This window comes from Mesocricetus auratus, unplaced genomic scaffold, assembly GCF_017639785.1.
Source record: "Mesocricetus auratus isolate SY011 unplaced genomic scaffold, BCM_Maur_2.0 Super-Scaffold_100007, whole genome shotgun sequence".
NCBI lineage: Eukaryota > Metazoa > Chordata > Mammalia > Rodentia > Cricetidae > Mesocricetus > Mesocricetus auratus.
In genome coordinates this window covers 7,861,312-7,886,347 of record NW_024429191.1, presented here as the reverse complement: position 1 = coordinate 7,886,347, position 25,036 = coordinate 7,861,312, and the positions used below count along the sequence as shown (strand labels likewise).

Sequence of the window (25,036 nt, the reverse complement as noted above, 5' to 3'; positions counted from 1 at the left end):
TTTTTTTTTTTGGTTTTTCGAGACAGGGTTTCTCTGTGGCTTTGGAGGCTGTCTTGGAACTCGCTCTGTAGACCAGGCTGGCCTTGAACTCACAGAGATCCGCCTGCCTCTGCCTCCCGAGTGCTGGGATTAAAGGTGTGCACCACCAACGCCCGGCTTCAGGACTCATTTCTTTAGACTGCAAGCAGTATATCCTTTCACTATAATGAAAAGTACTCCTAAGAAATGACTATCTCTCAGTTTTATTTTCTATAAATTTCATAGATGGGAAAACTTGTTATGTACAGAAAAAAGACATTACATTACATACAAGCTTATCATTTTATACACAAGTAGTAAACAAATAAAGTTTTAGAATTCATCACAGGTGGGATATAGGGATACATCTGCTACTTTCTACCATGCCATTATGAAAGATTGTCCTGTACAAGCAGGACTGTGGCTCAGAAGATGTTACTCCTTGTGTAAAATAGATATACCACCCACCTCAAAAAGTTATCAAACAAGGGACAAAAGAAACATTGTTTGCAGAACTCTCAGCACAGTACTGGCACAGCAGCACCTTCTTCCTGTTCACACCTACCATAATTCAGGAGGAGTAAGAAGAGTAATTTAGGACTATACTAAAAATGTATGCTATAAGCATATACATGAAAAGGGCCAAAATATTACACCACAATCAGCATAAAAACTCCTAAGTGTTTTAGCCGGGCATTGGTGGTGCACATCTTTAATCTCAGCACTCAGGAGGCAGAAGCAGGTGAATCTCTGAGTTTGAGACCAGCCTGGTCTACAAAAGCTATTTCCAGGACAGCCTCCAAAACACACAGAAACCCTGTCTCGAAAACAAAACAAAACAAAACAAAACCCCTATGTGTTTTAACTTAGTGGCAGATGGACAACAAATTACTATCTATGGTAAATGTAACTCTTTCCAAAATATAAGAAAATATTTTGGAAAGGCTGGTCATCATGTTTTGGCTCAAATACATTGAGAACAGCACAGCACTTTACAGGTTTGTACACTAAAATTATTCTGTGGGCAACTCAGAAAACAGAAATCTGTAAAGTGTGAAGTGTGCATCACTTTAGGCCACTAACTGCATTCCATGTTATATGTTCATGCCATTAAACAGAGTGTCCTTGAAGACACTACATCACCAGCCCTACCTGGTGTCTGTTCAGGTTGGCTACAGCAATAGAATGCTCGGGATGTGTGAATTGAACAGAAGTGGTACAACACTGGAGAAGACAGACAGTTTAATTAGTCTAACTTTCAAAGCTTTGTTGCCTATCCCAGGAATTGAATGAGACCCCAAAAGACTATGTTCAAGGCTTCTTTCAAGACATGCCATAAGAAAGGGCAACACTAGCCTCCAAAGAATCAAAAGTAACTGACAGAATAAAAACTCATATTCCCCAACAGAAAACAACAAACCACATTTAGTAATATGTCATCCACTGTGTCTACCCAGTCAAAACGTACTGGGCATGCACAAATGCAGGGAAATGTGACTGATACTCAAGAATAATCTACTTAAATGAAAGACCACAAAAAAAAAAGAACCAAATTCAGAAATAACAGACACTGTTGGAATTAAGACTTCAAAAAATTAAAAAGCAGAGAGAGAAAAGGAATAAAATAGCAAAGAGTCAAAAGGCATGGTGATGTTTGTTAACTCAGTTATCAACATTAAGTACTAAACACAACAGCAGACTCCACTGGCAGAGTGCTGGACTAAATATCTAAAAGACTAAAATTGTCAGAATAAATAAAGGTGAGATATACCTAAATGCTATTTATAAGAGAAAAAATTTAAATACAAAGACACAAGCAAATTAAAATTTCCAAATACTAATAAAGTAGAAACGGCTATATTAGTTTAAAAAAGACTTTAAGACAGAATATTAATATATCTGAGATGAATGTTTTAAAATGGTTTCAATTTATCAGAGAAATACAACCCAAAATACATATTCACCTAATGAAAGTTTGGGTGTGGTAGCATGTGCCTTTAATCTCAGACCTTGGAAGGCAGAGGCCAGCCTGGTCTACACAGAGTTCCAGGACAGCCAAGACTTAAAAAAAGAGATCCTGTCTCAAAACAAAACAAATGAACAAACAAAAGCCCAATAAAAGTTCTGAAGTTCTTTTCCAATGTATGAAATAAACAGACTTCACTCTGGGGTGGGGGTGGGGGAATGGGGACCAAAAAGCAAGCCTATAATTACATTGCCTATTTTAAATATTTCTCTCTTAATAACTGATATATTGTTCCATCCAAAACCAGCAAAGGTCCTAATAAGATTAGCCAACTTATTCTATTTGACATTTTACAAAGAAAATCCTTACAACCGTAGGATCTTTCAAGCATGTATAGACTATCTACCAAAAAACAGAAGAAAGGCCAACTGGAAGGGCAGGAATGAGAAAGGGTAACGGTTTTTGTTTTGTTTTTTCATGCTTTCTCTCATGTGTAGAATGTGGATATAAATTTTTTTTCTCTAAATACAAAAAAGCACTGCTAAGAATGTAGTTTAGTGGTAGAGTGCTTGACCAAACTGGACAACTCAATCACCAAGACATACATACATGGTTCAAGAAAAGAACCAACACCTATAATGTGTCCTGACTTTCACACTGTGCACTGCAGCATGAATGTCCACACATACATGCACACAAATGTTATTGGTGTGTGTGTGTGTGTGTGTGTGTGTGTGTGTGTGTGTGTGTGTGTGTGTACATGCACACAGTATATATCTCAAAACTATTTGGGAGAAACGGAAGAGAAAAAGAACAGGGTAATGGAGGGAATAAATGTGTGAAAAACAATGGCATGCATGTATTAAAGTATTCAATAAAAACTATTTCATATGCTAATAAAATTTTTAATCATATTTGACACTGACTAAAAACATCCATTAAATTTAAAAGTTCCTAAGGGAAAAATAGGAAAAACATGAAAACCTGGCATTAAACATATTCTACAAACAATAAAAGTCAAACAGAAAAATACTGGGCTGGCAACATGGCTCAGTGGGTAAAGGTACTTGCAGTCAAGTCTGATGACCTGAGTTCAACCCCCAGGACCTACAAGATTAAAGGATAAAATGACCCCACAAGTTGTCAAAACACATGTGCCTTGGCAATACACACAGATATGCCCACAAACACAAATAATTGCCATAATTGTTCTCAATAGACTATTAAAAGCACCTTTGTGGCAAATAAAGAAGTTAGATGAAATGGATAAAATCCTTTAAAAAATACAAATTACCAAAATTAACACTAGTAAAAACTATGAATAAGCTAATATGAATAATTAAAAACCTTCCCAATGAGAAAAACAGCAGACTAAAATGGCTTCACCAGTGGATCTTCTTAAACAGTACTAATACTTTAAAATTTTACTTATTTTTATGTGTATGTGTATTTTGTCTATATGTATGTCTGTGTATCATACAACATGTGTGCCTGGTGCCCAGAGGCACAAAGAGGGCATTGGATCCCTGAAATTGGAGTTGCAGACATTTGTAGACAGCTGTGAACTACTGCTGGGAATCAAACCTGGGCCGTCTGGAAGAACAGTCAGTGCTTTTAATTGTGAGCCATCTCTCTAATGATCCCCAGTGATACTAATCTTAGATAAAATTTAAAGAAAAAAAAAAGCAAACGGAAAAGTAGTAATTCCCCAGTTATCTTACAAAGCCAGTATACTCTTGATATTGAAATCAAATAAGAATAAAAACAAAGTCTTAATGTAGTAGCAGATTCTAGAGTTCAGACTTGGGTAAGTCTGAGGCCAGCTCGAGTCATGCAGTGAGTTTCATGCAGTGAGCTAGGGTGAAATCCTAGCTCAAATTCTAGCAAGGACTGGAGGTAATGTAAAGTATTTGTTTTGTAAGCAAACACTCATATCAAGCCACCCAAGGCTCAGGGCACATCACAGAAGGAAAGAGAGGTGGGAAAAACTCTAAGAGCAGGAGGTTAGAAACTAGCATTGTGAAATGCTGTCATCTTGACATGACATGGCATGGCTGTTATACTCAACTCAAAATAGCTATGATCAAACCAATCAAAATTCCAGCATGAGTAGGGGTGGAGCTCTGGAGGCACTACTCAAAGCTGACAAACTACTGGCTGTTGCTGAATGTAAGAATAGTCCATTTTCCAGGTTGGCAATGCTCTAATAGATGAGCAAAAGGGCAGCAACTAATAGGACTCAGTGAGTTTTTCAAAATAAAAAACAAAAAAACTATGATGATGAAAATTTTGGAGGTGGATGTCTGGGGAGAGGTTGAGGGAGGAGTAAAGTGCATATAACTACAATGTATTGTACATAATGAAAGTAGTATGTGTGAAAAATGCTAAATGAAAGAAGCCAGACACAAAAAGCTACATATTATACAATTCCATTTATATGAAGTCCACAAGAGGCAAATGCATAGAGTCAATAGTAAATTTGAGCTTTGCTCAAATCCAAAAGTGTTGGCAGACATGATGGTTTGAAAAGCACAGGTTAATCCAGGCAGTGTTAGTACACGCCTTTATTCCAGCACAGAGGGAGATCTCTGTGAGTTCCAGACCAACCTGATCTATAGAGCAAGTTCCAGGACAGCCAAAGCTACACAAAGAAATCCTGTCTCAAAAAAAAAAAAAAAAAAAGCACAAGTTATGTAAACTAATTAAAATGTCTCACAATTTACAATGGCTGCATGCATATTTACATGCACTGAAAATCCACTAGATTATTGAAATATATATAGCTCATCATATTGTTATCAGTTAATAATTTGCATACTTGTTCCAAAAGTAGACCAATGAAATAAAATCTTAGAAAAACAAATTAAAACACATAGAATTATTTCGTTCATTCATATTTTTAGTTCCAATTCTATAAGTCTACATGTAGATGAAAACAATCCAACAAAAGCCATGAACAGTAATGTGTGTGTGGGGAGAGGGGGGAGGAGACTGAGTGAGAAATACTCCCCCACAGCCTCTGGTGTTTGAACACTCAGTCCCCAGTTGATGGCTTGAAGAAATTTAGATGTGCCCTGTCTGTCTTTCACAGGGAGAAGGTTTTGAGAATACAAAGTCTTAACACCATTCCCAATTTCCTCTATGCTTCCTGCTTGTGGTTTGAGAAGTGAACTCTCAGCTGTTCCTGCCTGATTCAATAGGGCCAGGCTCATCCCAAACTGGTAAATTTTATCAATGTTATCCATAAGGTGATTACTTTAGCACCATGCAAGTCAAGAGGTATGGAATCTTCTTCCATGGTTTCCTAGAGCTGCTAAGGCTCTACATGGAGGACCTGAGAGGCCAATGTATGGAGCTATGGAAGTGATGCCTGAGTTGCCCGTGGGACCCCAAGATGTTGGTGATGACAGAGCCACAGGACATTTGCCAAGGAGAGCTGTGGGGGTAGGCACAGACTGCAGACAGCAAAGCTGAAAAGGCAGAACCATTTAAGCCATTTGAGATCGGACATGGAGTTACAATATTTGACATTTGCCGTTCTGGGTTCCAATCTTGCTTCCGTACTATGATGTCTTTATTCCTCCTCCTTTGGAATGGTAATATATACTCTGTAATGATTTACTTATTTGTTTGTTTATTTGGTTGGTTGGTTGGTTTTTCGAGACAAGGTTTCTCTGTGGCTTTGGAGGCTGTCCTGGAACTAGCTCTTATAGATCCAGCTGGTCTCAAACTCACAGACATCCACCTGCCTCCCAAGTGCTGGGATTAAAGGTGTGCGCCACCACAGCCCAGCTGTAATGCTTTATTTTGGAAGTATGTAATTTGCTTCTTGATTTTACAAGGATTTAGAGTAAAATATTGTCCAGTCTCATAGAGATTTTGGACTTTAGTTTGTTTTGTTTTTTTCAAGACAGGGTTTCTCTGTATTGTTTTAGAGGCTGTCCTGGTACTCGATCTCTATACCAGGATGGCCCCGAACTCACAGAGATCTGCCTGCCTCTGCCTCCAGAGTGCTGGGATTAAAGGCGTGCACCACCAACGCCCGGCTGAGATTTTGGACTTTTTAAAATAATGTCCTGACTGTGAAAGTTGGGGTTTTTTGAACTTGAACTAAATTCTTTCACATTATGTTATGGCAACAAGACTATGGGGGCTGGGAGTAGATTATGGTAGTTTGAATGAGAAATACTCCCATAGTATCAGGCATTTGAACACTTGATCTCCAGTTGGTGGTACTGTTTAAGGAGGTTTAAGATATATCGCCTTCCTGGACAAAGTATGTCACTGGGAGTAGAAGCTTTGAGAGCCATTCTCAGTTCCCTCTCTGCTTCTTGCTAGCAGTTTAAGATGTGAGGTCTCATCTGTTCCTGTCACCTCCTGCCACAATTCCCTGCCATGATGGATCCTTATCTCTCTGGAATTGTGAGTGCAAATAAAGTTTCTTTTACAGAATATCTTGTTCAGGGTGTTTTGTCACCATAATAGGAAAGTAACTAATTCAGGGTGTGTTGTTGACAATATTGTAAGTTGGACAGGACCCAGAATCACTGAAGAGGCAAGCTTCTGGGCATATCTGTAAGGGATTTTCTAAATTAGCTCCATTAAGACCCAAAGACCCATTTTAAAGCAGGAAGCACAATTCCATGGGTAAGACCCTAGAATGCATAAGTAAGGAGAAAGCCAATTTAGCACTTGCAGTTATCACTCTCCTCTTCCTCACTAGAGATGCAAGGTGACCAGGTGCCTCAAGGTCCTGACAGTATAATACTGGAACCATGAGCCAAAATTAACTCTTCCTTATTTGAACTGTTTTGATGCAGCAATGGGAAAAGTAACATAGGGTAAAAGGAAATACAAAGGCATTTTCTGGGTAAGAGAACTGTCCTACATCCTGAAGGACAGGAAGCAAAGGTATATAAGTTATAACACATACAAGACTTGTTCATTCTATTCTAAGTGCTTATTTTTCCAAAAATATAAAACATAAAAACCTTTTAAAAATTAGTAAGAGTATATCTTTAATTCAGATCATAAGAGTTGGCTTTTAGTTGACAAGGAAGATTTCTTAACTAGTCAGTCACTTCATTCCTCTTACAAGTACGGGTCTCAAGTCTTCATTGTTGCTAAAGTGCCAAAACATTCATTCATGTTGTATTACGGAGAATAATCAGTTAACTAGAAAAAAGAAACACTGACTTCAACTTTGACTTTAAAGAGACACATAATTATGCATATTAAGTGAGTCTGTAAAGGCACTTTGCTGGCTAGCTTGATAACCCAATCTCCATCCTGGAAGCTACACTCTTAAAATAGTGAACCAACTACCACATACTCTTGACTGGACTCAAGCTCTCTCTCTCTCTCTCTCTCTCTCTCTCTCTCTCTCTCTCTCTCTCTCTCTCTCTCTCTCTCTCTCTCTCTCTCTCTCTCTCTCTCTCTCTCTCTCTCTCTCTCTCTCTCTCTCTCACACACACACACACACACCAAATAAATATAAACAAAAAACCAATAGGGAAGGAATTATGGGGTTTTTTTCCTGTAGAAAGTCCCATGCTTTCAACAATAAAAAACTATCTCTGCCAGGCAGTGGTGGCACACATCTTTAAAACCAGCACATGGAAAACAGAGGCAGGCAGATCTCTGTGAGCTCAAGGCCAGCCTAGTCTACAAATCAAGTTCCAGCACAGGTGCCAAAGCTACACACAGGACCCACACACACAGACACTTTTCATAATTTAAACAGAACTCACTTAAACTGTTATGAAAGAGTCCCATCGTTTATGCTCTCATGTCCTACAAAGTAGCTCTCCTCAATTTCTACAAAACAAGCAAACACCTAGGCAGTGTGTTAAGAGCTGCTCACACACATCTCACTTCTAAGTATTCTCTTCTCATAACTGACACAACAGTTCTTGAGGATAGGTTCTATTTTACCTCATGTAAAAGATAAGAGGGAAAGAGGAAAAGAGAGAGACAAAGTGATTTTCACACAGATAACAGTTTGGGGCCTGCATACACATGAACCCAAGGCAGCTGACTTCAGAGTCTAAGCTCCACTCTTGGAAGACTCATCTTCTGCAGTTATGGTAAGGTACCTGAACCTGCTTTGCACTTGTGCCCCAAAGCTGCTCCTCTATTAGCTGTACACATCTCACACTGCTCTGTAATTCACTATGCTAGGGAGTTTCAATTTACAGTCTACTTATTTCTGTTGTGATTCTCTAAAAGAGACCAAATTATGTTTTTTTTTCTGAATAGAAAATGCCATTTTATTTGCATTATTTTAAGATTTAGTAACAATTTTGGGGGAGATGAGTGTATATGAATGAATGTCTGTATAGAGACATGTGCCATTATGTTGACATGGATTCAGAGGAAGACCTGCAAGAGTCAGTTCCCTCCTTCCAACATGTGAGTCCCAGGGATGCTTGGCAGGAAGCACCTTCACTCACTGAATAATCTTGCTAGCTTCCTTTCTTTACATTAGCTTAAGGAAAAGATGAGATATCACATCAAAGTGAAAAGCACCAGATAAACATACAGTGCTGTTTCAGTAATTACTGATCAAAGATCCCCCAATTGACTAGCCAAATAAGATAGACTACTTGTTCCTTCAAATTCTTTAATAAATCTATTCTTTAAGAACATAATTCTCAGAGTGCAATTTCTGACTGGCATAATTAGGTTCATCTTGGGAGAACTTGTTAAAAATGCAAATTCTCAGTCTATACCCCCCAAATTGCTGAATCAAAACTCTGTCTGGCTCTTGAGCACTTTGATTTTAAACCACTGGTTGCAGCTGACTGTGGCTGGAACCTGGATCCATGTGAACACCTTTACTCTAGGAATAGGAAGAAGACGCCCAGATAATATCAAGCACTATCTTTCAGGACACGGTCTTTAAAAAAAAAAAAAAGTGCAGTCTCTTAAACGTATCCTACACCAAAAACGGCCTCTTACTTAACACTCTATGAATTGTTTAAAACTGTATCTCTCTTATTTTAGTATTTTTACTAGGGTGACACACAATAGTAAATTTTTTATTAGCCTTAAAAATCCGATTGACTCTGGACCACTTGGCCAGGTTTGCTGGTTAGCTTTTACTGTCCACCTGACACAACCTAGAATCACTTGGAATCTTCAATTAAGGAGTTGCCCAGATCAGATTGGCCTATGATCAATGTCTATGAGAGAGTGCTGATTGATAACTGATATGGGAGTGCACAGCTCATGGAGGCAAAACCATTTCTGGACAGGAAGGTCGGGGCTATGTAAGAAACCTGGCTAAACAGTGTTCCTCCATGGTTTCTGCTTCATTTTTGCTTCAGTTCCTGACCTGACTTCCCCAATGAAGAACTGTGACCCTAAAGTACAAGCTGAAATTCTCCCCACTCTTCTGGTCAACAAAAACAAAGCAACAGAAAGCAAACTAGAACACCAAGTAAAACAAAACACTTTTCACTCTCTTCTGCAATCTTCTGAACAAAGCAACATCTCTCAGTACCTATCACACAAGTGTCGTGTGGTTTCTAATCCCACTCAAGGTCATCTTTTTTGGTTTCCTTCTATATGCAGGCCAACTATTTGGATTATTTTCAGTAAAAAAACGACACAAGTAAGCTGGGCAGTGGTGGTGCACGCCTTATACTTAGCACTGGGAGACAGAGACAGGTAGATCTGAGTTCAAGGCCGGGGAGGGGGGCTGGAAAGATGGCTCAAAGGTTAAGACTGGCTGTTCTTCCAAGGACTCAGGTTCAATTCCCAACATTCACATGGTGGCTAACAACTGTCCGTGTAACTCCACCTCCAGGGGATCCAATACCCTTCAACAGACATATAAGCAGGCAAAACACTGATACACATAAAATTAAAGTAAATTTTTAAAAGGTGACACAAGCTCCCTAAATAACAGCAACACATCAGGTTTTGCTATAGCCAAATGGAGAAGTCATTTTCGTTTGCTGCAGATTTTACCTGTGCCATGTCTTGTTATCACTGCCAGTTTCTTCTCATGTTTTTACTTACTGGTCATGCTTGCCTATAATGACAGCCCTCAGCAAGCTGAGGCAGGAAGACCCTGAGTCTCAGGGTTAGCCAGCTTAAGCTACAGATTGATACCACAAAAACAAACAACCCCCCCCCCCGCATTTTCTTAAATAGTCACACACAATTATAAATTGAGGCGAAATAACCCACTATCAAGAATGCTTAAGAATTGTTAGAAATTTTTAAACAAGTCTGTAGCTGTGTGTTTATGGGTGCCAAATGCCCTGGAGCTGGAGCTACAGGTGGTTGTAAGCTGTCTAAAATGAGTGCTAAGATCTGAACTTGGAAGAGCATCAAGCGCTCTTAATTGCTGAGCCATCATCTCTCCAGCAAAGAATTACATTAACTTTAAGATAATAAATAAAAGATGAGAATTTCTGTTAAAATATAAATTGCACAACTGACCCATGGTTCATCAGATTGCACAGCTCATGATTAAGAGGGCTTAAAACCAGGCTGATTAGAATAAATACAAGAGGGTTCTTCAACTTATTGACTAAGATTATGTGAAGTTATTCACTGTCTTAACCTGTTCCATGGAATTTAAATGCTGTTACTGTATTTGATGTGTATAAATGTTGGCCTGCTAACATGCCTATGCACCATGTGCATTCCTGGTGTCCACAGAGGTCAGGTCAGAAGAGGAGCCGATCCCCGGAATTGGAGTCATAGATGGCTGTATGCAACCACATAGGTATTGGGAAAGAAGTCTGCTGGGTCCTCTGCAAAAACAGAGGTGCTCTTAAACTCTGAGCCATTGCTCCAGCCCACTACATATATTTTAATTAGAAATAAAAGAATAGTTGGGTTTTTTTCTTAAAATCGGAGTAAATTTATACTTTCCTAGGAAATACAAAGACAGCTACTTCAATTCAAAAGACAAAAGTCCAAAACCAGCAAACAGTCAGAAAGTTGACAGATTTCAAGTCAGTCTGGAGGGGAGAAGCCCTAAGTCTCCACAGAAGGAAGACAAAGAAAGCTAGAAGAGGAGACAGCTCCAGGTCCCCATGCTTGTGTCACTACTACTTAAACTGTCCAGGAGGAGACAGAGGAAATGTCTAATCTCTCTTTGATTAGGTTAACACAATACTAATAAAGAAAACCTGAAAAGCACAAAAAGAATCACAAGTCAATCTTATTGATAAATAAGAAACAAAAATCCTAAAAGAAGGGACTGGAGAGATAACTTAGTGGTTAAGAACACTGGCTGATCTTCTAAAGGATTGACTTCAATTCCCAGCATCCACATCTGACAGCTAACAGGAAACCTGACATTTTCTTTTAGTATCCAGGATACCTGCACTAACATGCACATATCCGCACACATATATACATGTAATTACCACTTACAAGGCAGAGGCACGCAAGACCAATCTGGTCTACAAAGTGAATCCCAGGACAGTCAAAACTTCAAAGAAATTCTGTCCCAAAAAAATCAAGATAGATAGATAGATAGATAGATAGATAGATAGATAGATAGATAGATGATCTTTATTTTTTAAAAATCCTAAAAAAACACGAATAATATTTAGCAACTACATTAAGTTTTAATTTTTACAACTGTGATTCAATTTAATATGAAGAAATCTGATAAAGCAAAAAGATCTTACAGCAGTTACCACAGGTGTAAGAAACAAGTATAATAAAACCTAATATTTAACACAGGGGACTGTGCCCTAATTTTAAAACATATGGCTGCCTCTGGCTGCACATTAAAGCTCTCATTCTAGTTAAAACAACAGACAAACTTCCATTCAAGTTAGAAACAAAACACAGATGCCCAAGAGCATAAACATCAATAAAAATATCGACAAGAAGACAAAAATATAAATTCTGCAAAAGATGTCTTCTTGGAAACCCCAAGAGAATCAGCTAGTAAGATGAAGAGAAGTTCATAAAGTGGCCAGACTAATGACATCCGCACATTAATACCTGTATCAAAACAGCCAATTAAATAATGAAACTTGACCCCAATAACCAAGAAAACCCATAATAAATCAAAAAGCAACAAAAGTGCACAATATAAAAACAGTCACTCGTTAAGAATCTGTTTTTTGGGCTTTGGGGAGGGGGCAACTTGTATAGAGTACACATGTGTAGAAGCCAGGGGGCAACACTGGGTGTCACTCCTTAGAACCGGTCTACCTCACTTTTCTGAGACGGTATTGCACTGGTCTCCATCAGACAAGGATGGCTAGCACTAAGCTCTAGGGATCTGATTATCTCTACCTCCCTAGCCCAGCCTGGGTGCCAGGGATCAAGCTCACATTCCCATGCTTGTGCAGAAAGCACATTAACTGACCAACCTATCAATCCAGATGGAGAAAGTTCTCATGTTTATCTAAAATAATGGCCCTTATCCCCATCTGCCTTAAAAATCATATGAGGAATATAAAAGTAAAAGCATGTCCTGGTTATGCCCTAGAGATTCTAACCTAGCTGGTCAGCAATGAGGTTCAGACATTAGTATCTTTAAAACTGCACAGGTAATTCTAATCTGTGGCCAGGGCTGATTACCACATGTGAGTTCACCATTCCCCTCATGAACAGAAGTTGAGTAAACAGTTAGGATGACTTTCTGGAACAGACACAGGCAGAGATCAATAACTAATGCAAAACACGTAACAGAGGAAAAGATGGACTACTAGTATCTAAATAGATTGCACTGTGACTACTATCACTTGAAAAAACAACACTGGATAACTCTTTGGTGAGTCTTTGTTTATTGGGAGGCAGGAATTCTTAAGAGTATGGTGCTAGGGTTGGGGGTGCCCAAGGCCTTATGCTTACTAAACAAGTGCTATGCCACCAAAAATGAGGTCAAGATTCAAGAAATAAGAAGGAAACATGAGAAAACTTTTCTCTTACTTTTTTAAGGAGGAATGGCAACAACAGATTTGCTTATATTGTCTATGTTGTTCTCCAACTCTGGAACTCAAGCCATCCCCTTACCTCTAACTCCAAATTGTTAAGACTACAAGTGTCACCACATATTTATAATTTGGAGTAGGGAAAGTACTTTTGAAAATGATATACAATCTAAAAGCAATAAAAGGAAAAAAATGGATGCTTTCATACAAACTGACAAAACACACACCTGACAAAATATGTGACAGTCACACTGTAAACCTGTGGAAATAACTTAATAAATTAAAGAGAGGGAAACATGACTACTCAAAGTCTGAAACTTTTAATACATAAATAATAATAAGGTCTAGCTCAGTGGTAGGACACCTGCCTAACACGTGAATACCTGGGATGGATTCCTTAACACTAAGCAGGCAGACACACACATGCACTTGTAAGTGCAAGCGCGTGCGCACCCATACACAGGTAAAACAGTCTGAAAAAAACGATTATTTGAAAATTTATTAAAACATCCTAGTAAAAACAATTTGACTAGAATTACAAGTGTAACAATACTAATATCTACCAACATCTAATGTTGGTGATGATTTAGATAGGTTCATTCAACATGGGTATGGGGGAAATCTGCACAATAGTTTTCAAACTATTTGGTAATATCCATCTTCTTTTTGAAGTTTTGCTTTTGTTCTAAAGTTCTCACCATGTAGTCTGACTAGTCTAGAAATTGATGTTTATCTCAGGCTGGTCTAAAACTTGGCAATAATTCTCCTTGCCTTGTGAATGCTAGAATTACTGGAGTTCAACATAATACTCAGGCTCTATCTGTTTATTTTAAATGTTAGTATTCTTTCATTAAAAATTCACCCACCAGGACTGGAGAGACAGCTGAACAATCTAAGAGCATTGGCTGCTCTTCCAGAGAACTTAAACTGAGTTTCCATCACCCATAGCAGGTACCACACATCAGCCTATAATTCAAGCTCCAGGGCATTTGACGCCCTCTTGCCTCTGCAGACACTCAGACACATAGCATACATACTCAGAGATAAACTTAAAAAAAAATTAACTAAACTTCCAAAAATTTACCCAGCACTTATCCACTTACACAAAGATATAAATGTATGAAACAAAACTATTGCAACAGTGAAACACTGAAACAATCGAAGTATCTAGTCCATAGAGCACATATACTATATCAAACTAGATAATACTAGAGTCCTGTGAAGAATGACAAACAAGGAACCATATCCAACTTAGATTGTTAACTTATAGAGTGGTTGTTTAGATATTTGGGATGTGTAATGCCACCAAGCTCATGTGAGCTTGCATTTTAAATATTTCTGTAAATTGGAGCTAGCGGGGTGCCTGAAACTACAAGTACTTGCTGTTCTTTTGAAGGACCTGGGATTGATTCCCAGTACCCACATGACAGCTTGCAACTACCTGTAACTCCAGTTTTGGGCAATCTACCACTCTTCTGGCTTCCATGGGCACTGTACACATATAGCACACAGACATACACACATGCAAACATCCATATATAAACAAATTTCTTAAAACAATTTTTGGTAAATACTAGTTTTAAAGGAACCTTATAGGCAGGCATAATGGCAATCACTGTAGTCACAGCATTTAAGCAGCACATGCAAAGGACAGTCACAAATCTGAGGCCAGCCTGCTCTATACAGCCAGTTCTATATCAGGTAGGGTTACAAAATAAGACCCTTTTTCAAAAACCAATTGGGGTCCTCCATAATTTTTTAGATTTTTCGATAATCCTGGGACCAAAAAGTTTGATAACTGTTGTACTATGTTGGTTATATGTTTTAAACATAATCCCAATTCTTAAAAAAAATCCTTTTTAAACTGAGTAGTTTGGAATATGAATTAGAAGGGTCCAGCAATTGATCTACCTACAATCAATAAGCTCGGTAAAAGTCTCCTTCCAATCTAACTGTAAAAAGGGTCTAGATGCACAATGCGCCCTTCTGTCAAGTACAACTACATTCTCCCTCTAATAACTTTTTTTAAAAAGGTAAGTGCAATTTTAATGTAGGGATTACTTCACTTTTATTTCTAAAGCTACAAAACATCTTATCTGTGATAGCTTCAAGACTTTATACCAGTCTGCCCATGTTCTCCTCAACTCTCCAAGAAATTGTATTCTAATTTCTTCTCTTCCCTTCTTTACAACTGGAATTTGTTGAACTGCACAAAATAGGTGCACCCAGTGGCAGCCATTCAAAAGTCTTGGATCATAGAGCCTCTAAATTAAGGCTTGGCATTTCAATGGCAATCAGCCTGTGTTTCTCTCTCTGTATCCTTCTCTCATCAGTCTCCATTTTTTTTTTGAGCTGTATCACATCTATCTTGTTATTATCGTTCCCCCTTCTCAAAGTTCAGATCCTGTTTCTTATACACAGTAGCCACAAGGCTGGTGGCTGCAAGCTCCAGCCCAGGCCTTTCTCTAGAACAGAAATTGAGACCATGCAGAACTATCTGGAACTATCCAGAGAGTTCTGAAAGTCGAGTGTTGGGCAACATACCTTCAGTATGCTAGTGAGTCAACCTCTCCAACAAGCTCCCTGGTGATGTGGTACTGCTGGTTTAAGCATGCCCACTTTTGAGAACCCCTGCTCTAAAGTTTTCTTTTCTTTCTTTGTTTTTGTTTTTGTTTCTCTGTGTAGCTTTGGAGCCTGTCCTGGCAGGCACTCACTATGTAGACCAGGCTGGCCTCAAACTCAGAGATCCGCCTCTGCCTCCCCAAGTGCTGGGATTAAAGGCATGTGCCACCAAGACCCTGCTGCTCTGATGTTTTCAATAGGACACAAGGGTCTACAATCGCCTGGCTCTACTCAGTCCCTCTCTACTGTCAACAGTGGCAAGAGTTGACCATTTGAAAACACAGTATCTTTAAGAGTAAAATGGAGACTGTGACAGTAAACATATTCCCAAGTGACGTAAAGAAAAGGACAGGAAGATGTGCTTCATAATCTGAGTAAATAAACACCCTTTACCAGATCCTCCATAGCATTAAAAATTGATTCTCAACAGAAACTTCCCTTCAACAATGGAGTCCCATTTCTACTTATTTTCCTCAGAGATTAAAAACTGGAAGCCAGTAGCACACATATATAATCTCAGCGCTTAGGAGGCTGCAGGACAACCTAGGCTTTTCAGGAGTTCAAAGCTAGCCTCGGTCTACACAACAAATTATGTTCTCAATTTTTTTTTCATTTTAAATATAGGAGGTAGAGATTTTGATCTGAAAAGGACTCAAAAAAACAAAAACTGTCCCTTTCATGTGACATGTGTAACTCTCAACAGAACAGAGAAAAAGGAGCCATACAGTCCCATGTTGCCATGTTACTTGAGAGGAAATGCCCACCATCAGTCAAGAAGCATTCAAGCACTTCAGCTCACTTACCTTGGTCATGCCTCCTGCCTGTGCCGTGTTCAGTCCAGCATGGCTAGCCATTTGTGGGGAAACCTGTGTCAAGGTCTCAGCCAGCACACTGCTTGTAGCTCCCTGCATAGCTGGAGCAGGGTAGGGCATTCCAGCTCCCCTTCCTCTTCCAGCAGCCCCAAGAGATCCATTCATGACTTGAGCCTGCCCTTGTTGAGCCTGATTCATTAAGCTATGGCCAGAGTTACTATTGAGAAGGCCTGGGTGGGCCTGGTTGAAGTTAGCATTCATGCAGATCCCAGGTCCAGTCTGTGATGTGGCAGGACTACTGGTCACCAGCCCCACTTGCTTTTGTGCTTGTGGATTCAATGCTTGGGAGGCTGGGGGGGTGGGCCCAGAGGTGCTGGCTGCCTGTTTGGGCAGGCTAGGGGTTGATGAGTCTCCCTGGTTCAGAGGGCTCTTGCCCATGGCACCCAGGCTGGCCATGTTTGTACTGTTCGGCTGCCCTTGAGCCTGCTGGCCACCAAGGCCCTGTTGCACAGGACTGCTAGCACTCACATTTCCTATCCCTGGGTTGATGCTAGAGCCACTGCCTCCTCTAAGAAGTTCCGACAGTTGTTTATGTTTGGATGCAGCATCTGGAACAAGGCTCCCACTGTTTAAAAGGCTTAATTCTCCATTAGGGATCAGCTCATCAGGAAGATCATTTTCCAAGTCAAACAATGATCCAAAATCTAGAAATTAAGCAGAAATGGAAATGAGAATCGAAGAAAACATAACAGCTCTCCAACTGTCATGTTGCTATAATCTTAATCTAATGGAGCATTTCACATAGACTGTTGGTACATCTTAAGAGTAATATGAAGACAATATGAAACATTTGGGGAGATTAAAAAAAGGGAAAAATTTTAAATGCAGAAAAAGGGAACATTAAACAATAATGAAAAAGGGCCAGTTCTTTAAAAAAAAAACATATCCTAAAACAGTAATTAAACAGTATATTAAGAAAAATTCAAATATATAAACTAAAGAATAATGAATCTTTTAAAATTCACTAATTTTAAATGCTAAAATGCCTTTAATCCCAACATTCGGGAGGCAGAGGCAGGCGGATCTCTGTGAGTTTGAGACCACCCTGGTCTACAGAGCGAGTTCCAGGACAGCCTCCAAAACAATACAGAGAAACCCTGTGTGTGTGGGGGGGGGAGGGGGTGCTATTAAGAATGCAAGTATGAAGTCGGGTGTGGTAGTATATACATGTAATCCCAGCACTTGGCAAAGGAAGATGAGAGAATCAGAAATTCAAAACCAATCTTGGTCATTATAAATATATAAAGTTCAAGGTCATCTTAAGCTACATATGAATTCTCATATCAAAAAATAAAAGTAAGCTGAAGCCAAGCCGTACTTGCACAAGCCTTTAATCCCAGCAGAGGCAGGGAGATCTATGAGTTCAAGGTCAGCCTGGTCTACAAAGTTAGGTATACAAAGGACAGCCAAAACGCCAGGCTATGAGTTTGAGGCCAGTCTGGTCTACAAGAGCTAGTTCCAGGACAGCCTCCAAAGCTACAGAGAAACCCTGTCTCGAAAAACCAAAACAAAACAAAAAACAGAAATTATAATGTGGTTTAAATACAGTCAACTTAAAGATTCTTGCATTTCATGAGAAGGATTATCACACAGGAAAATGGGGAGCACAGTGACTCCTGGTATAAATGGGCAAGGCATACAAGCAGGCAACCATCCCCAAAGAAGATAAAACCAGTAAACAGATCAGTCTTCTTGGTCAGCAAACAAACTAAAATACAAGCAATTTCCTTTACTGGCTCCTTTCAAAGTAACCCTCCTCTGCAGCGTAATTAATTTTACATGTAGCAACCTCTAGTCCTTCACTCTACAGCCTCCAGTATGCTCTTCAGTTAGCAGTTTGTCTATGCATATGCAAAGAATGAAGCATGCAAACTATGTACAACACAGTGTTATTTGTAACAGGAAGGAAAAAAGAAACCAAAAACAACACCCAAAAGCAATTCAACCTAATGAGATTCAACTGATGCGACTCCCAGCACCAGAATCCCAACTCCACACTACTCTGCACAACTTTGGGTATCTTACTCAGTCTGTCTGTACTTCATACTCTCTTTATCTGGAAGACAACAATAAAGATCCCCACAGTAGTAGGAGGTGTTCTGGGTCCTAGAATGAATTAATGAATGGAAATCACTGAGGTTTGTGGGTAATACGAACTTAACAAGAACTAGCTATTACAAAAGGTGACAGCGGCACACACCTTTAATCCCAGCACTTGGGAGGCAGATCTCTTAGTTCCAACAGCTATGGCTACACAGAAAAACCTTGTCTCAAAAATAATTAACTATTACAAACCTTAATCAATAGTCATACATTACAAAAATTTCAAGTAATTTTGATTACTATGGAAATGTAAGAATATATGTATATTATGGAAAAACATGAAAACGGAAAAAGGTATACAAATGGCTTAAGATCAGAACACTGGCTGGAATGTAAATGGTAGGTTTTGCTGGCAATGTTGAGTTTGGGAGGTTTTCTTTCTTTAAAAAGTACCACCTGCCATCTGTTTAGAAATTTAAGAACTTTTCTTCCAGGGTAGCAGACCATATTTTCTACCTGCCAAATCCTCCCCTACCACCACCACCTTTTACTGTAGACAAACCCATGTAGCTCTGAGGTAGCTGCCTGGGAGTGTCCTTTGAGGAAGGGTAGAATCTTTCCTGGACAAAGGAGGGAGACTGGTCAGATAAGCCAAGCATCATGGCCACATTCTAGTGCAGGAGACATACCCCACCGAAGGGAAGCTGAACATCTTGTTAGTCAAGATAATCCCTTAAAGGTATTTCTTCCTATTAGCAAGAGTTGCTCAGAAAGAAGTCTCCCTTTTCATCACTACATTTCTCCATGAGCCTATAGAAATCAACTTGCAACCAGGAAAAGTCATCACCATCCATCCACACTGGATGGGCACAGGGAAAAGAAAAAAAAAAAAAAGAGGGGAAGGAATAGCAATTTTTTGTTTGTTTGTTTTGTTTTTCAAGACAGGAACTTGCTCTGTAGACCAGGTTGGCCTCAAACTCAAACTCACAAGAGCAGTCAATGCTCTTAACCTCTGAGCCATCTCTCCAGCCCAAGAAATAGTATTTTTAACAACTGAATTGGTAAAGTCTGAATTGCTAAATTAATTATCCAGTCCTGGAACCTTCCTACCTTCAAGAGTCTTGTTTTATGAGAAAATACAGTTTATAAAGTTAAAACCATTTACCTTGAATTTTAATTCAGCTGTTTTAGCTGACACCTCTGGGTGCACACTATTTTCTAGCTATTAACACAAGTTAGAGCTTCCATCTGTGGTGATACATTATTTTATCAGTAGTCTTTCTGTATTGTCTCTTGGCTTGAAACCACACTCTAGCTCTGCTCAGATACTCAACAGAACTTCTCAGACTTCCTTTAAGCTGTCTGTCCCTGCAGAACTGCCAAGTCCCTCTTTGACCCCTAACAGCCTCTGAACTTACTAGCCTAGCAAGCCAATTCTAACACATGGTTGTATCATCCCACGTGACTATACCAAATGAGGTACTACATGCAGAATAAACACACACAGGCACATGGGTTTTGCAGCACTCAAGATTAACCTGTAAACAGAAAAATTCCCTTCCCCTAAGGACTTTAGTGTGTATTGCCTAAGAATATCCTTTTATACATGATTACTGCACACTTGTCAAATTCCAGAAGTATAACACTAGGTTACATTAATATACTGACCCTATTCAATTCCATGGTTGTCCCAATAATGTTCCTTTTCCTTATGAAAAACCCCATTTAGAATCTCAGTACATTTACTCCTGTCCCTGTCATCTTGGTTAACCTACAAAGGGTCCTTAGTCACTGGTTTCCATAAGTGACTTTTGTTTCTCAAGACACGGTTTCTCTGTGAAACAGTCCTGGATGTCCTGGATCTCACACTCTGTAAGATCCACCTGTCTCTGCCTCCCCATTACTGAAATTAAAGGCGTGCAACTCAGCTGCCACCGCTGCTGCAGCCTCCACCAGCACGAGTGATATTTCTAAAGAATTAAGGCTGATTTTTTTCTTTTTTTGGTAGAAGGTCCTTCATATGGGGTACCTAATAGAGTCACTGGATTGTCAATTTGAAGAAAGGAATATGATCCTTGAAAAGTAGACAGACAACTAAGAGGATTTCCTTGTTTCCTATTGGGTGCATCCATACCTCTTAGCTACAAAATTATCTGAAACTAGGAGATTCACTAAGATTTCCATATGCAAATCATACAAAATACAGTTAAGTGTTGGGAAAGTAGTCTGGTAAAGAATGCTTTATATACCACGTATGCAATCCTGAGTTTAATCTCCACAACAGCAGTGCCCAAGGGGACCAGAGGAGAGCTGGAGTAATGGGCAGTTGTAAGGCACTTGAAACGGTGTTTGGAGCACATTACTCTGTAAGAGCAATACCCATTCTTAACTGAGCTCTCTCCAGCCAACTGTTTTTGCAGAGGAGGGTCCATCCTATGGGATGCCTCTTAGAGTCACTGGATTGTCAATTAGAGGGACTCTGATCCTGGAGGGGCAGACAACCCATAAGCTTCTCTGGTCTAGTCAGCACTTCTTAAATCTCCTGTTTTCAGAGTAGCTCTCCTCAATCCTTGAGGGAGGAAAGGGAATTTCATCCAACCCACTAAGTATGACAAAATCTAGTGTCCTTCTTATCTGGTGTGGTGGGGCAAGGAGACCATGTCACACACTGGATCAGCAAACACTCTTCCCTGAAGGGGAGAGCAGAACAAAGAATGGGGGGTGGGTATTTAGGTAAATTCCTAGGGTCATATCAGGGCCCCTATTTGAGAGAAAACAATGGAAAAGTTGAACTCGGGAATTCAGATTCCCCACTTAACACCTGGCCATATATCCTTGGGGAAAACTATTTTTCTTCATCCTAAACCCCTCACCTGAAAAGCAGAGATCACATGCTAGAGTTATATGAATGATAATAATTGGAGGATATCCTGTACCACAGAAAGGGGTTAATTTATACTATCCTGAAGACAATCAGGTGTGGTGACACACAGCTTTAATACAGCACACTCAGAAGTAGAGGCAGATGGACCGCTGTGAGTTCCAGAACAGCCAGGGATACACAGTAAGGCCCTGTCTAAAACATAAAGACAAATTCACTCTAACCATTTCTTACCTTTACTATTTGCCCACCACTCTCACTCTACCACCCAACAATCAGACCAGTTTTCATTTACATAGCACTCTACTTCTTATCAAACACACAAACACTTTTATAATTGTCAACAGGGTCTTTTCCCTGATAATTACTTTGGTTTCAATTTTTACTAGCTTGTTACCTTTTGTCTTTCTAAAGGATCACTTTCATCATTTATCCAAACACATTTAACCGATGCTTGGGTGCAGCTAGAGTTGACCAATTGCTACATCCTCATCTACAAGTCGAAATACAAGAACCAGTACAACCAAATATCCTAGATGTGGCTGGTTTTTGTTGTTTTAACACAGTTTCTCACTGTGCACTTCAGCCTAATCTTAACTCACAGAGATCTGCCTGACTCAGCCTCCCATATGCTAGAACTAAAGGCAGGAGACACCATACCAGGCTCAGGGTGTGACTCTTTTAAAAGACAGATGGTCTGCAGACAAACCACCACCCACATTCTCACCACCTTTCTCTATTCTCTAATGTAAAAAATCAAAACCAAGTGAAGACAAGGAGCCAGGATACCATGACATAGCACACCTAAACAGGTAAGTGGCTGAATCAATGTGTGTAGCCAATAGTACCTGACAGCCCCCCCCAAAAAAACACACCTTCTTTGGGTTCTCTAGAATGCCCTCTTTTCTTGCCAAACACAGCATACATAATCCTAGCACTTGGGAGGTGAAGACAGGAAAATCAAGCGTTCGAAGCCAGGCAATGCTACATAAGACATTGTTGCAAAACTCAAAAAATAAAAAATAGGAAAACAGTTCAGTCAGCAAAGTGCTTGCCAAATAAGCATTAAAAGACCTGAGTTCAAATCCTAGCATACAAGTTTAAAAAAAAAAAAAGAGGTAGTGTTATGCACAGGCCGATCTCTGGGGTTCACTGGACAGCCAGATCAGTCTAATCAGTGAGCCTAAAGAAAGCACCGATCTTAGAAAACATGGAGGACAAACCACCTAAAGGCAACCTCTGGTTTTCACATACATACACAAATACAATACAAACTTTAAAAATCAAAAATAAAAGTACTGTCTTAAAATATTCTCTCTCCTCTCTCTCCTCTCTCTCCCTCTCTCTCTCTCTCTCCCTCCCTCCCTCCTCTCTCTCTCTCCTCTCTCTCTCTCCTCTCTCTCCTCTCCTCTCTCCTCCCTCTCCCTCTCCCTCTCCCTCTCTCTCTCGACAAGGTTTCTCTGTGGCTTTGGAGGCTGTCCTGGAACTAGCTCTTGTAGACCAGGCTGGTGTTGAACTCACAGAGATCCACCTGCCTCTGCCTCCCAATGCTGTGATCAAAGGCTTATGCCACCACCGCTCAACATTTTTTCTCTTTTGTATTACAACTGGAGGCCCAAATTTTCTCTGCACTGATAGAATTGGCATTTGTATCAAAACATGTTGACAAACCATTTTATCGTACCTTCTACTGGCCAGAAGAATGACTTCTTGTGCTCTACAGACATATCAAATGAGTTGTAAAAGTTATACTACCACCTTTACTTTGTTACTCGGGAGGCTACAAGCTCTGTGAAAGCACTGAGAAGCTGTGTGTCTGACTCACCACTGTCAACTTAGTGCCTTGGCATAAAATACCAGTATCAGGCACTCACTCAATGAACATCATGAGTGCATCAATTATACAAAGCCAATTTTAGCAAGTTCTTATCTAGTCAAGTATATAAAACAGTAATCTTAACATTTATTACTACATGTTAAAAACAGGAACAGAACAAAAACTAATAAATTCTCTTGGAATGTTACATTGTTTGACTCATCTTTCTCTTTCTACTTCTTATGTTCCAGGGGGGATTCTTGTGTCCTAGAATCCCTTCACTCTATGGCTACACCTCAGCATCCATGAACCTGGATCCCAAGGCTGACACAAAGGCAAGCCATAGATGAAGAAATGGTACTGGGAGAAACAGATGCTGGGTTTTAATTTTAATTATGTGTGTGTGAAGGGGAGAGGTGTGTGCACACAAGTGCATGGTGCTTTAGACGTCAGAAAAGGGCAGTGAGTTCCCTAGAGCTGAGTTACATGGGGTCATAAGTCAACCAATAGTGAGTGTTGGGAATCAAACTACAGTCCTCTACAAAGCAGCAAAGGTTCCTAACTATTGAGCCATTTCTCCCGCCCAAGACGCTGTTTTGTTACATATTTCCCCCACTTCCAAAAGTGAAGCACCCACCTTTACTCTCTGTGAAAAATATCTTTAGTTTTTCAGAATCCTCTATGTTTTCTTTTAGTATCTACTTGTACTATAACTAACCACTCAAGTGCTCCTCTCAAATCTTTTAAAAGATGAACACTTCTATTCAGCTACCCTGGAAAACTAAGAAAAAGGAATTTTTAATTCCCAAGTCAGTCCTGGATACAATGTGTGAGGTAATGCATCGGCCTGTTAGTGAAATTAAGCCAATCCAAGACACATACATACAATAAGTACATATAAATAAATATACATAAATCAAAACATGTTATAGATGATAAAATATGTGATTTTTGTCGATTTTAAAATATGGGGCTTGTTTGTTGGATTTTTGCTTGTTTGAGAACAAGTTGGCCTCTGCCTCTTGCCTTCCAGATGCCAGGACTAAAAGCATATTTGACCACACTTAGCCTGAATCAAAAAAACTTGAGGCAAGACATGCTGAAAAGTACACGTTTAAAGAGAGCTGGGTAGACACTTTCAAAGGCTACTCTTCTTAAATGAACTGGAGACCATCCTGTACTTTCTCTATCTATTGCTAATAATACACAAACATGAAGGGCTATCTGGTATGGTGAGAAGAGCACCAGTGGCTCTGAATTCAAGTCACAATTGTCATTACCACTGCTGTCTTCCTGACCTGATGTTATACAAGCAGGCTGTCCACAGGAACATAGATGAGGAACCTCAATAATAAACTCTGTATACATCAAGCTTGGCATATAGTCAGGGCTCAATAAACATTAATTATTACTGCCACAGTTACTCAAAAACTGACAGTTCAATTTAAGGCAATGACTGTCACAGTCCCATCACCCACACCCACATAGTAGGGCTTAGACATTACTATGCTCTCTATTGCTCAGCCTTGATAACCTCAGTCTGAATAACTTATGCCCATTCTGGAAAAAATGAAGCTTACTTAGCCTTGGAAATCTGTAGCAATTATACAAATATATAACAGAATAGTTCTCCAATGACAGAGAGTGGGGGTGGGGGGAGAAAGAGAAGTTTTATTAGCAACTATGCCAGTGTATGTTTATCCATGCAATTATACAAGTTCCCAAAAGACACTGAACTTTTTCTCCCCAGTGACTGTTAGGAAATAATTAAAGCAAATCTCTCTAAAATCTTCTGTAATTCTGGCTTCTATTATGCAGAAATGCTATCATATAATTACTAGATATTTTACTTCATTCTGGATTGTTTGGTTGGTTTTTTTTTCTTTTCTTTCTTTTTTTTTT

The 25,036-nt window shown here is 39.5% G+C and overlaps 1 protein-coding gene across 4 annotated transcripts in view; it reads right to left on the bottom strand.

Annotated features, from left to right (window-relative positions):
- The window catches only part of LOC101842987 (CREB binding protein), a 126,802-nt gene that overhangs the window by 82,918 nt on the left and 18,848 nt on the right, over nucleotides 1-25,036 (bottom strand). For all 4 annotated transcript variants that reach the window (XM_040748159.1, XM_040748160.1, XM_040748161.1 and 1 more), the window contains exon 2: nucleotides 16,326-17,038. In XM_040748159.1, the coding sequence (XP_040604093.1) occupies nucleotides 16,326-17,038 (713 nt within the window). The remainder of the gene's footprint in view (nucleotides 1-16,325; nucleotides 17,039-25,036) is intronic.